Genomic DNA, 13,275 nt, shown 5'->3' on the forward strand with positions numbered 1-13,275 from the left:
TCATAGAATATGAAGAAATCAAATTGGTACTCACCCAGAAGTTTCATCACTATTGGCTAGTTTTCACAGTGCTGTCAGGTGCTAATACACACTATCAGGGCACCGCTGAGGGTCCTGCCACTGACAGCAACAACCAGCCTAGCAAGACAGGCCCACTGGTGCAATAGTGGCACAAATGTTATGGAGTAACCAACCACTTTCTGATTAGATTTAAAACTTGTTCCATAAGATGGAACTCATACTTGACAGTATTAATTCAGAGTCATGAACCCATGGTCAAGTAGGCCTTAAGGGATGGCCCACTAATAATATTCAGATAACTAGACACAGTAGTACTAAACTAGCTCCTGGTGACCTAGCAGTATACTTTCACCAGAAAAGTTTCATTTTACAGCTAATGGAAATATGTAAAATCAATAGGTACTGGTGTCATTACCTATTGTCAGTATTTCAGGAATATCCAAGGAAATACACTGATCCACTAAATAAGACCTTACTATTACCATTACCATTCCAAATCCAAGGTCAAAGACTTACTTGATCAAAGGCCTGTCCCAACTGCTCCTCCAGGGCTTCGTTCTGCTCAGATAAGACATGGTTCCGCTTTAGCAGAGCTTGCCCAATTCGAGCAGCTAGCTCTAGATCTCTATCCCTCTGTAAAGCAATACATACAAAGGAGAAAAACAAAAAAGCAGATAGCAGATTAGAAATTCTGCAGTGAATTTTGCTCATGTTAAAAGCAAATCTCCTATAAAGGACAGAGATTCATTTTACAACCCTAATAAACAAACAACACGGGGCCAGGCATACAGGTAGTGTTTAGTAAATCTTAGTCAAATGGGAGATTATGTAGTTATAAATGCGAAAGTAAGGTTTTATTGACATCCTATTCATTATGGCCTATCAATCCAACTTCGTAATTAAAATCTTAAGAAACTAGAAAATCAGCACAAGCTTTAGATATGAGGGTGGTGCTAAAGTGGAATGGTAATACAGAGTCAGGTCTAGATATAAAGGTAGTTTCATTAGGAAATTGCTACTCACTCAGATCAGCCTAGCCAGTCGGCAGGAAGCAAGGTAAGTAGGAGCGGCCCACATGTATGTCCCTCACTCTTAAACCTTCCTCACCTCCCCTGACCAAGCGGGCATGGCTAGTATTACCTGTAACCAGCCTCATGCGGGCATGGTTAGGGTATTCCCTACAGGGATGTAGTTCAATAGGAAGAGTGAACTTTTAATACTTGTGCCTGTGTCAATATCTAGTGCATCTCTGACACAAATAAAAAAGTGGACAGAGCCCATATAGTAAACGCCCAGCCAACATTTGTTGAGTATATCAAGTATGGCAATGACACAGATGAGGGATTTAGAACATGGATCAGGTAAGTATACTGGATCAGTTCCATTTAGGGTAGACTATATACATTCAGGATCAGTAGCTTAGAGGAAGGCATGGCCTAGAGCCCAGTTCACAACTCGTGCAAGAATGATAGAATCGGAGACTGGAAATTACAAGTCCATAGGATTCTACCTTGAGCGAGGAGAAGGGAGTCTAAGAAGCTGGTGGTTTTGAGTAAGGAGTGTGGCAAAGCCAAGCAACAGGCATTCTTTCTGGCAGATGATGATATTGAGCAAGAGTATGGGGATCCCACCTGGTGATAATGAGGGCCTTATTTGTAGAATGGAAAATTGTTAATACTTTTAATTGTCTTCTACGTGAATATGGGCTCTGTTTACATTAATCATTAGATGGATAAAACTAGGTTTCTAACTTTTCTTTATCTAGTACATGAAAATCGATCATTTCAGGTCAACTTATCTCACATTAATATAAGCTTAGTGGCATATATGGAAAGCATTCTGAGGATAGACACATATGTCAGAGGAAGTCTTCCATAAGATCAACTGAGCTATGGTATGGGAGAGAATATTGCTGCATGCCAACTGGAAAAGATACACCATGCATGCTAAAACTTCCAAATGGGGCTGGAGAAATGTTCAGTGGTTAAGAGCATTGGCTGTTCTGCTTGGTTCTCCACACTCCTGTGGTGGGTAACAATCATCTGTAATTCCAATTCCAGAGGCTCTGATGCCCTCTTCTGACCTCTGCCGGTACAGCACCTGGGCATGGGTTCACTCTCAGGCAAAAATCCCAAACACATTAAACAAACAAACCAACCCTTAAAACTTGCACGGGTGAACGGAAGCACAAATAATGGCCTGAGCTGGACCACACGGCAGGTGCTGACTTAAATACCACTGCTTTTTTAATGGTATTCTGGCCTAGGTGATTAATGGCAAGGATAACTTAGAAGTGACTTTCGGGGGCTGGAAATATGGCTCTGAGATTAAGGGTTTGTACTGCCCTTACAGAGGGTCCAAAATCCTAGTTCTAAGTGCTCACATTAGGCAGCTCACACCACTTACAACTCCAGCTTCCAAGAATCCAGCACCTCTGCACTTAAGAGCACCCACCCCCCTATAATTTAAAAATAAAATCTTTTAAACAATTACTTTTTCCTAAGACAGCGCGGTCAGACAGCTTTGTAGTCACCCATCTACCCATATCAAAATGATGAGCTTTGGGATGCCAACTGGGTATCTCTTGTTTCGCTATGTTCCCATCTTATGGAAACCAACCTGGAGAATAGGGTGGTTACCATGCTTTTTCTGTGCAAACGGGATACATTCTAAATGATCCTCAAGTTTAGGTTTTTACACTGGAGAAAGAAATGGTATATTCATACCTCTGCCAGGAGATGTGTAACCATGTCGATGTCATTGTAGGTTTTGGTCATCTGTTCCACTCTGTCTGTGCCTAGAACTAAGGAGTTAAAAACAACTCATTGGAGGCTTTAGGTGCATTTGAAAACTTAAAATACAACAATCCTAAGTTTCAACAAAATGCCCAAGTTTTTACAGAAGTTATCCAGAAGAACAAAAGCACACATGAAAACAGGAAAAAGAACAAGTGTTCATACATATAATACCCAAGCTACATCAGCCATTACAAAAGTGCACACATAGTAACTTGAGAAAGTATCAAGTGGGCATGAGGCAATCAAGTCCCGATGACTTCTCTTACTCCTAGGGAGGTAAGTTTTGATCCACTCTTATTTGAAGGTGTGAGCTGGGAGGATGGATTAAGTTACCTACTTTATATTCCAATCAATTAAATTTCTGAAGAATAGCTGTGCAGTGGTGGTGCCTGCCTTTAATCCCAGCACTTGGAGGCACAGGCAGCTGGATCTGAGTTTGAGGCCAGCTTGGTCTACAGAATGAGTTCCAGGACAGCCAGGGCTACAGAGAAACCTTGCCTCAAAAAAACCAAACCAAACCAAAAGTTACTGGAAAGTTATGCTGCTATCACAGAACTGAATTACAAAGTCCTCACAAATTTAAAACTCAAGAAACAAAGAGAAATGGTAATATAAAATAGTTTTCCTTCTGCTATAGTTTTCCAGAAAAATATCAACAATGAATAAGAGCAACACTAATGGACTCAGTATGGTATATACATGTATATATGTGCATATAAATGTAACAATAATAATTACAGAATAAGAGGTCATGAGCTTGAGGGGGTACAGGAGTTGGATTGGGTTAGTAAGAGGGGTGGAAAATAATATAAAGCGGTACTTTGTGAAATTCTAAAAAAAAATTAATATTTTTTAATAAAAAGACAATCTTGGGAGCTTTAATTTAACTTACTTCAGGTATTTAAAATATTAAGGGCAGAAATACATCTTTATTTGGCCTTCTTGATATTTCAAGTTTAATATTTACACCCCCAATTACCCCCCCCCCCCCCCCCGTGTGTGTGTGTGTGTGTGTGTGTGTGTGTGTGTGCACACACAGTTCTAAGAAACTTCCTGGTTCCAGGAAACTACTATCCAGGGCAGGTTAATAATTACTATGAAATGAGCATTCAAAGCAATCATTCTCTAACAGTCTGTCATTAAAAGACATGAAAACATTATGGCTTAGCTGGTTAAGGCACCTGTCACCAAGTTTGAACCTGAGTTTGAACCCTAGAACTGATTCCCACAAGTTGTGCTCTGACCTCCACACATATATTATGGTACAAGTGCCCCTCCCTCCCTACTATATATAAATAAATGTAATCATCATCAGAATAATAATAAACCCAGCTAAAGTGCTTACTGGGAAAATGTGTTAAGATTTGATGTACTCCTCCACGTGAGTCAAATATAGGAATTTCACAAACATACCAATGCTGAGCTTGGAGACTTTTACATAATCTAACAGCTACTATGAACATAACATTATTATACTGAGTGGGTAATGAAACAATTAAAAAAATACAAAAAGAAAAACCAAACTAAAATAAAATGGAAATGAGTCTCTGCACTTGGGACCAGTTTGGTTCAGCCCTTCATTCTCTACGGATCACTGAGTAACGATGAAGACTACTATGTGGGTGACGCGTGCCTGTCCTTGGCATGACAGAAAGTGCTTAGAAGCATGCCTGGAATCCCTGGCACTCAGGTGGAGGCAGCATGATCAGGAGTTCACACCAGCTACACAGTAATGTTCAAGGTGGCCCAGGCCATAGAACAGCCCGTCTTTAAAAACAAAAAAACTTATGTGTCTAAGAACTATGCTCTTTAAGGAATAACATAATTCTTGTGACTGTGTTTAATAAGGAAAGCTAGGAACCCAAAAAGCTCACACACACAATACCAAAGTATTGGGATAATAGATATCGGCAGACAAAATAAATATATACAATTATCAGTAACTGTACTACTTTTTAAGCAATTCTATTCTCTCCTCACCCTGAGGGAAATATCAAGCAAAAGACAAAGGGAGTATAAACTTTGAAGCTTCCTAGTCAGTTACAAGCATGACAACAGTTCTCTCAGACACAATGGCTGCAATCTTCTCCCTGACAGGTCAGGCAGAGTTAAAGCAGGTAAACACCAAGCAAAGGAACAACAACAAAAACTCACTCATGTAGCGGAACGTCTCTTCAGCAAGGACCGGAGAGAGGGTCTCAGGGGCATCTTGGGGCTGGTGTGAAGACTGTGCCCAGTCTTGGTTTTCATAGAGAAAGAGAGAGTCGACTCTTAGCTTATACTGTGGCAGCTGCTCTTCCAGCAGGTTCACCAGCTCAACTTCAGGGAGATCCTCATTGGAGCAGACATCTGAGAAGAGAGTTCCCGTAAGTGAATCTAGTATAATCCATTTACCAAACTGTAGTGACATTAGTCTTTTGAAAGTAGGAGACCAAAGAAATGTTAGACAAGATCCTTTTTCCCCTGACTTTTATTAATGTATTCTAGTCATACTGAGGAGGCTGTTTGAGTTCTAGCCTCTGTCTCTCCATCTGAGAAGGTGACTGGAGGTCTTGACCTCCATGGTGGTTGTGTGAACAAAGTGATACACTATGAAACACTTATATCTTGGTATAATGCCTGGCTCAGGTGGAGATCTGATCAAATGTTAGCTTTCTCCTTAAAAAAGGAAGTCTTTTTCTTTATGTGTGTCATGTGCACATGCAGGTCAGAGAACAACATGGGGTGTTGGTCCTCACCTCCTACCTGCCCTGTCTGAGTCAGGGTTTGTTTTCGCCACAGGCTTTGGGGACTTTCCTGCCTCCACCCCTCATCTCATCTTTGAAGCACTGGTTACTGCATCCAGTACCTTATGCATGGGTGTGTGGCAAGTGCTTTATCCACTGAGCCATCGCCCCAGCCTGGCTCTTTTTATTATTGTTTTACTACTGAGTGTTTAGCCCTCTGATGGTCCGTGTTTATTATCAATTGTGCAGAATCTATAATCACCTGGGAGACAGACCCCTGGAAATGCCCATGGGGATTATTCTGATTACATGAATTGAGCTGGGAAGACTCAACCCAAGTTCTGGCACATTGTCTCTGCCATACCACACATACTTCTATCCAGGGCCTAAATTCTTCAGCTGCCCACTGTCCTGTTTTTCAGCTTTAATATTAGAAGGTACATGGGCTTTGGCATCAAATCTAGTGTCTAAATCTGACTCCTCCACACATTAATGATGGGATATTAGACACAAAACGCATCTCTCTCAAGCCCCAAACCCACACATTTGCAAAATGAAGAGAAATCATCTATTCCATCCGGTGTCATACTTGGCACACAGTAGGCACCCACTGAATACTGCTGATGTCCCTAGTCTTGTCTCTCACAGGCTGGCTTGGAACATAGTTGGTACTTTCTTGTATGTCTGTTCCTGGCTTCCTGTTTATCACATTACCAGCATTTAACACCCTCCAAATTTAGTGTCTACAAAAAAGAGTTATCTTTTTTAGCACAATTAGAATACTAGGGCTTAAAATAAAGGCATACAGCAGGATGACATATCCACCCTCTCATTTTTAGGAGATCTTGTATTTCCTTTGTGGGTAGCATAAAGACACATGCCCTAACGCTGACAAAAGACATCAGTTTAGAAAATAAACACTGAAAGAGCACATTTCTATTAGCTGGCCTGAACTTACCAAGGACAATGTAATAAGTTCAATACAAAGGCTGGCATTATCACACATCTCCACTCAGCCAGAAGATAAGCAGTGGCTTTATAACCACAAGAAGAGATGTGGTCCATTTAAGCCTTCATCATAGTTCCAAAGAACCCTCAAGCCTTGGCAGAGCTATTAAACAGAACTCTGAAAACGTAGCCACTTTTTATTATACAAGTGCCATTTAGGTTCAGGGGTTCTTTTTGGTTTTCTTCCTTTCTTCCTTCCTTTCTTCCCTCCCTCCCTCCCCCTCCCTCCTCCTCCCTCCCTCCTCCCTCCCTCCTCCCTCCCTCCCTCCTTCCTTTCTTTCTTTTAAGATTTATTTATTTATTATGTATATAGTGTTCTGCTTGCATGAATGCTTGCAGGCCAGTACAGGGCACCAGATCTCATTGCAGATGATTGTGAGACACCATATGGTTGCTGGGAATTGAACTTAGGACCTCTGGAAGAGTAAGCAGTGCTCTTAACCGCTGAGCCATCTCTCCAGCCCTCTTTTTGGTTTTCTTAAATATGACTTTAGAACTGGGCTGCCATTGACACACTCAAATCACCCTTCACTCTTTCATCAGATGACCCTCCTACTTAAGGGTAAAAGGTGTGAATTTCATCTCTCAGAATAAACATACACAAACTCTACCTCACTGAATACCTGAGCAATTTAATTAATTATAGAATAGAGAATACTGAAGTAGTGATCCATCTAAAAAAGATGAACCAGCCCCAGAATAAGACCCTTACTACCAAATTATTTATCAAAACAAAACTGAACTCTCTAAGGAAAAATCACTTATCTAGAATATAGCAGGAACACATAATTCAACATTTAAAAATTCAGTCATAAGTGGGTAATGATTATCCATGCTTTTAACCCCAGCACTTGGCAAATGGATCTCTGTGAGTTTGAGGCCAGCCTGGTCTACAGAGTGAGTTCCAGGACAGCCAGGGTTACACAGAGAAACCCTGTCTCAAAAAATCAACAACAACAAACCCCAAACAAATCTCAAAAATCACCTTGACACAACAAGGACAAACTCAATTCATCTGGAATTCTAACACAAGCAGATTTCATCTACACACAAGTGCAAGGTAGGCTGAGGGTTGCCTGGAGCTGGGAATGAGGGGTGGAGATCTGGATGGGAGAGAACTTGCATGGGATGCTCTAAAGTCCTAGACCTTGACTACACCAGTTACATATTTGTCAAAACTCAAGCAGTACATTATTAAAACAGGGACAGTTTTCTATACCTTAATGAACATATGATTAAAGCTGAATCAAAAAACAGCCTTGGATTTATGTGGGTTTCAGAATTCAGAAGGTTTTGGACCTGTTTTTTTTTTTTTTTTTTTTTTTTATAAATCCTTAACTGGTTCTGTAGAAATACATTTGATATATAGCAAATGTAAATCTAACTAAATGAGACAGTCCAGAAAAGGCTACACAAGTCAAGCTTTGTGAGCAAATGATTATTATTAATATGATGATGACAGTGATGTATGTACGGTACATATGAGTGTAGGCACATGTGTGCCACAACATGCATGTGGAGATCAAGAGGACAACCTTCAGGAGTTGGTTTTTACCTCTGCCCTTGTTGAAGCAAGGTCTCTCTCATTTCTGCTGTGCTACACAAACCAGGCTAGTTGGCCTATGTGCCCTGGGCAACCCTGCGTGTGCCTCCCCCCTTCCCATAGGAGTGCTTGGATTACAGATGTATGCTGTTATAGCTGGCTTTTTCTGTTATGTAGGATGTGGGGGATAAACTTGAGTTGTGTGAGGCCTGAGTTGCCACTGCATTCCTCTCTGAACCACCTCCTGGCTCCATTAAGTGATTTTTAAAACAAAACTTTAGGAAAAAAACTTCTAAGTACTCTGAGTTTTTCAAAAGATTTATTTATGTATCTATTTTTGTCTGTTTGTGTCTATGTGAGCATATGAGCATATGTGTATGCAGATGTGTACATGTGGAGATGAGAAGAAGACACTATGTCTCCCCTGTCATTCTCCTCCTGTGTGTGTCTTTGAGGCAGGGGCTCTCCCTGTACTTGGAGCTTGTGTTTTCTAACTGAGCTAGAAACCAAGCAAGCCTCAGAGGTCCTGTCTCAGCTGCTCAGATCTGGTGCTACAGGCATGCACAGGACATCCAGCTTGTTATGTAGGTACTGGGGCCCAAATTCTGGTCCTCATGATTGTGCAGCAAGTCCTCTCCAACCCCCAAGGTTTTATGTTTTAATTTTTAATTTATTTATTCTCGCAAATAAAACCTTAAGGGCCTACAACTCTGTCTGTATACCCTCCAAGTTCCAAGGGCCTCTTGTGTGCCAGGCAGTGTGTTCAGACACTTGTAGGTACAAAAACACAGGTGTGTTGCTCTGACAAAATTCCTGCTCACCCCTGTGAGTATATGGGAGTATGGCACAGAGAAAGAACTCCACAGAAGGCAGATTTTGATAATGGAATTGGAGACCAAGGGATGGAGTGATTCATTCAGTTTGTCTCTGAGGCCTCCAGGCTGGAAAGGGAGGCTGGGGTTTTGTCAAGGCAGGTCACACAGGTCAGACTGAGGCATTTGCACTCTGTCCTGGAGAAATAGCACCTCAACATTATGGAAGTGAACTCACCAGTGATGCTCTCCGAGTCTCTGTGATTGCTATTCATGAGGTTTTCTTCACCTGTTGGTGATGTAAAAATGGCATTCTGGGATTGACTCATGCAGAATCCTTTCCTGCTTTGGTCGAAATGGGCAGCTTCGGTATGAATCGGAGTAAAGGAAATCCATTAAGCCATTTAGTAAAGAAATGAACGTGGTCATATGTATATTTTCTTCAAGACAGATTTTCCACAATGAGTCACGTGACATCTGCAGCTGTAAGTGCTCTCATGTGATTATCATCCCTTGGACAGTCATGGCCTAAAATAAAGAACAGACCAAGTGGTTAGAATTCAGCACGCTCTTTAATTTAGTAACAGGACTCTAATTACCTGGCATGCCTGTCATTGAGAATGTTTTTCTATGGTATACACAACAACAAGAGCAACTCTCAAGGGAATTAGGCTGGACAACATAAATAAATAAATAAGCCAGCTCATGGTTTATGATTCCATTTCTGTAAGAATCCATAGGGGGAAAAAAAACCAACAAAACCCACATGTTTATGGTGCCAAAAAGCAGATCACTGGCTGGGTTAGGGAAGAACTTACTTATATGCAAGAGAATAGTTTGGGGAATGAAGCAGGGAGCCACTGTGACGGCTTTAGAAGGGCATAGACATGATGCCATGTAGAATGCAATTATACAGCTAAGTATGCAAGCTGGTACATATTACACTTCAGTACAGCTATACATTTTTAAATAAAATCAACTCTACTATAGTGACCTATTATGGAGTTGAAGTGAAATGCATTATAGTAGTAGCACAAGGCCAGGAGGGGAAATGGAAACACACACCTGTCATATTTTTAGACTATATGTACAATAGGGCAAACTATGTCAGTGGAAAAATGTACACGACAAACCAGAAAGCAAATAATGCAATAACTCAAGAATTACAGATAATAAACCAATAAAAGAGACAAAATGGAAACAATTGTTCAACTCTGGCCACTACTGGCATTTGGGCCGTTTGTGTGGAACACACTGTATGAACTTTAGCAACACCTGCCCTGTCCTGACTAGGGACTCCTTTCCAGGTTTTCTCCTAGATATAGCAGGCAAAATGTCTCCAGTCACTGCCAGATGTTCTTGGGGGCAAAAGTGCACCAAGCTGAGAACCACTGATATAAAAGAAACTCAACATCACTCATAATTAAAAGAAGTAAAAGTGTAAGCGAAACATTTCACCCGCTAGCCCATCAAATGCTAAGTTTTACTCATTTTTGAATAGGGTATGAGAAAGCAACTCTTTAAAGCTCCATCGATACCAGTGTAAATTACTGTAAGATTTTAGGAAGGCTTTCACAATGTCTACCAACCTTTTAGATGCACAGACACTGTAACTCAACAATTCTACCAACAGAATTTATACGATGGAGATATTCACATAGCATACCAAGACATAGGACCAGAACTCCCTACATAGCACTGACTTAAATGTTTTCAAAAGCACACACATCAAGTAGAATGCCCATAAAGAGATGTCTTAGTAATAGCATGGAAGGAAGCACAATCTAGGCCAGCTTCTGTTACCACAACATTCAGGAGGCTTAGGCAAAGGATAGAATTTGAGGCCAGCCTGGGCTACAAAGAGAGCTTCAGGGGAGGCTACACCACTTAATGAGACCTGGTTTCAAAACAATCAAAGAGCCAGACCTGGTGGCACATGGAAGGCCAGAGGCAGGCAGATCTTTGCGAATTTGAGGCCAGCCACTACTATATAGTGAGACTCTGTCACAAAGAAACAACAAAACAAATAAAGCAAAATAAAGGTTGCAATGCACTAAATAGACATGTCTACTTAAAACAAAGAACAACAAAAACTGGGAACTGTTATTAGTTAGAAAATGTTCAATTTGGTTACATGTGGTGGTGCACACCTGTAATCTCAATACTAAATAGGGAGAGGTAGGGGAACTGTGAATTCAAGGTCACAGTGGGTGAGCTACACGGCGAGCCTGTCAGAGGTCATAGAAGAAGGAAGGGGGTGTTCAGTCCTAACTATAAGCTTTGTTTACATAAAAAGACAGTCTACTAAACAGTTTTAGCAATTTGCAACTTTCGTCCTATGACTACTTAGAGGCATCAACACTCAGTTATGTCTGAGAAGAAGAGAGCACAGAAAAGAACAAAGGAGCCTGGGAAATGGTTAGTGAAGAAAAAAAAGGGACACACTTAAGAACACTGGGGACACAAGTTTCAGAGACAATGTGAGCAGAAGTATCAGAGAGGTCAAAGGGGTATATTGACCTCTGCCCCACCTCCCATGCACAGGAACCTGCACACCAGTGAACACACATATACAAAGAATCTAGTGATGTATTTTAAAAGATAGAATGGCAATGTAAATGTTAAAAGTGACCTTGTCATCAGGCAGGTCATCTAGTACAAGATCGGCAAACGACTGCCAACATCCATATTTGACCTGCCTCCTGTTTTAGCACACTGTGTGAGCTAAGAATAGCTTTTACTTTTAAATGGCTGGAAGAAAAAAAATTACACAATGTAAAAATAAGACAGAATTTAATTTTCAGTGTGTACAAATGAAGTTTTACTGAAATACAGATATGTTCCTGTTTAGATACTGTTCCACTGATTGCATTCATGTTCCATGACAGCTTAGAAATTGTGGTAACTGTGCCACTGGCTATAAATATACAGCCTGCAAGATATTAGAAAAACGCTCTCTCTCACACACACCATCTGATATTTGACAGAAGAAGTTTCTCAACCACTGATTACTAGCAAAACAATTCATCAAAGTACTATTAATGTAAAACTAAGTTTTCCAAGACCAACTTCTGAAAACTGGGTTTCCTTCTACATTTATATACTTGTAATTAGGCTAAAAGAGCAGGCTTTTACTCTCTACACCCAAAGCATATTTAAAAGTTATTTTCAATTTCTACAAACCCCTTTTTAAAAGCAGTAAATTATAAATTTGCCTGAGAGAGAAGGGAAAATGGGGATAGTAAAGAGGGAAGAAAGTGAAAAGTGAAGAGAATTAAAGCAAAGTATCTCCCAACTGGTCCAAGTTGATTTTTTTTTTTTTGTTTGTTTGTTTTTGTTTTTCAAGACAGGGTTTCTCTGTGTAACAGCCCTGGCTGTCCTGGAACTTGCTTTGTAGATCAGGCTGGCCTTGAACTCACAGAGATAGGCCTACCTGCCTCCGGAATGCTGGGACTAAAGGCATGTGGCCACTGCCTGGCTTCCAAGTTGATTCTTAAATAGAACTGCTTTTTTGTTTGTTTTGTTTTGAAATCATGACTTGATAAAAGACCACTGTGAAATGTGACTGAGACTTTGAGACTGTCTGCCTATTGTTCTGTAACTTGCCAGTTGCTTTATTCTTACATTCATGCTGTTGTTACACCTCCCTCCCTCTCCTCAGTTTTTTTTTTTTTAACACCATTTTGAGTAGGACCAGAAATATTTGAGCACTTCAGAATTTATTTTTAATTCTGGAATATTTGTATATGTACAATGTAATATATTGGAGATGGGACTTAAGTCTAAGCATGAAATTTATCTAGTTTTCATGTACACATAGCCTGAAGGACATTTTATAGAATAGTGTCAATGATTTTTTTCCTGTGGACAGAAGTTTCATTGTTGGATGTTTCCACTCATGGCATCAACTTGGTGCTAAAACATCCCTATTTTGTATCATTTTGAACGTCAGATTCTCAGATTAAGGATCCTGCACTTGTAATGCAGCATCTAATCCATGAATAAAATTCAACCCTAAATCATTTGGGATTTAATTTCTGCTTTTTAAAGAAATAAACAGAGTACTTTGCTCCATGTTTAATTAATGTGATTATTTGTACAAACAAGTATGAAGAAGAAAAAAAATATAACAAACTTTCAAACATCATTTACTTGGAATGCTAATAAATGTCACAAATTAAATGTGTTTTTTTTCTCCTTTTTTTAAATCATTTTTTTATCTAATTAGAAACAAGATTGTTTTACATGACAATCCCAGCTCCCTTCTCCCTCCCGTCCTCCCCTACCACCCCCTCAACTAAAACATATCCTTTATTTATTCTATCCTACCTATCACATATGCTTTATTCTATTCTTCACCTGACTCA

The 13,275-nt window shown here is 40.2% G+C and overlaps 1 protein-coding gene across 3 annotated transcripts in view; it reads right to left on the reverse strand.

Moving 5' to 3' along the window:
• Trak2 (trafficking kinesin protein 2) overlaps positions 1-13,275 on the reverse strand; it is a 57,348-nt gene that overhangs the window by 20,672 nt on the left and 23,401 nt on the right. For all 3 annotated transcript variants that reach the window (XM_027396978.2, XM_027396976.2, XM_027396977.2), the window contains 4 exons: positions 9,147-9,436; positions 4,974-5,168; positions 2,748-2,824; positions 538-654 (listed from right to left, as the gene is read on the reverse strand). In XM_027396978.2, coding sequence (XP_027252779.1) covers positions 538-654; positions 2,748-2,824; positions 4,974-5,168; positions 9,147-9,237 — 480 coding nt within the window. In that variant the 5' untranslated portion in view covers positions 9,238-9,436. The remainder of the gene's footprint in view (positions 1-537; positions 655-2,747; positions 2,825-4,973; positions 5,169-9,146; positions 9,437-13,275) is intronic.

Source organism: Cricetulus griseus, chromosome 2, assembly GCF_003668045.3.
Source record: "Cricetulus griseus strain 17A/GY chromosome 2, alternate assembly CriGri-PICRH-1.0, whole genome shotgun sequence".
NCBI lineage: Eukaryota > Metazoa > Chordata > Mammalia > Rodentia > Cricetidae > Cricetulus > Cricetulus griseus.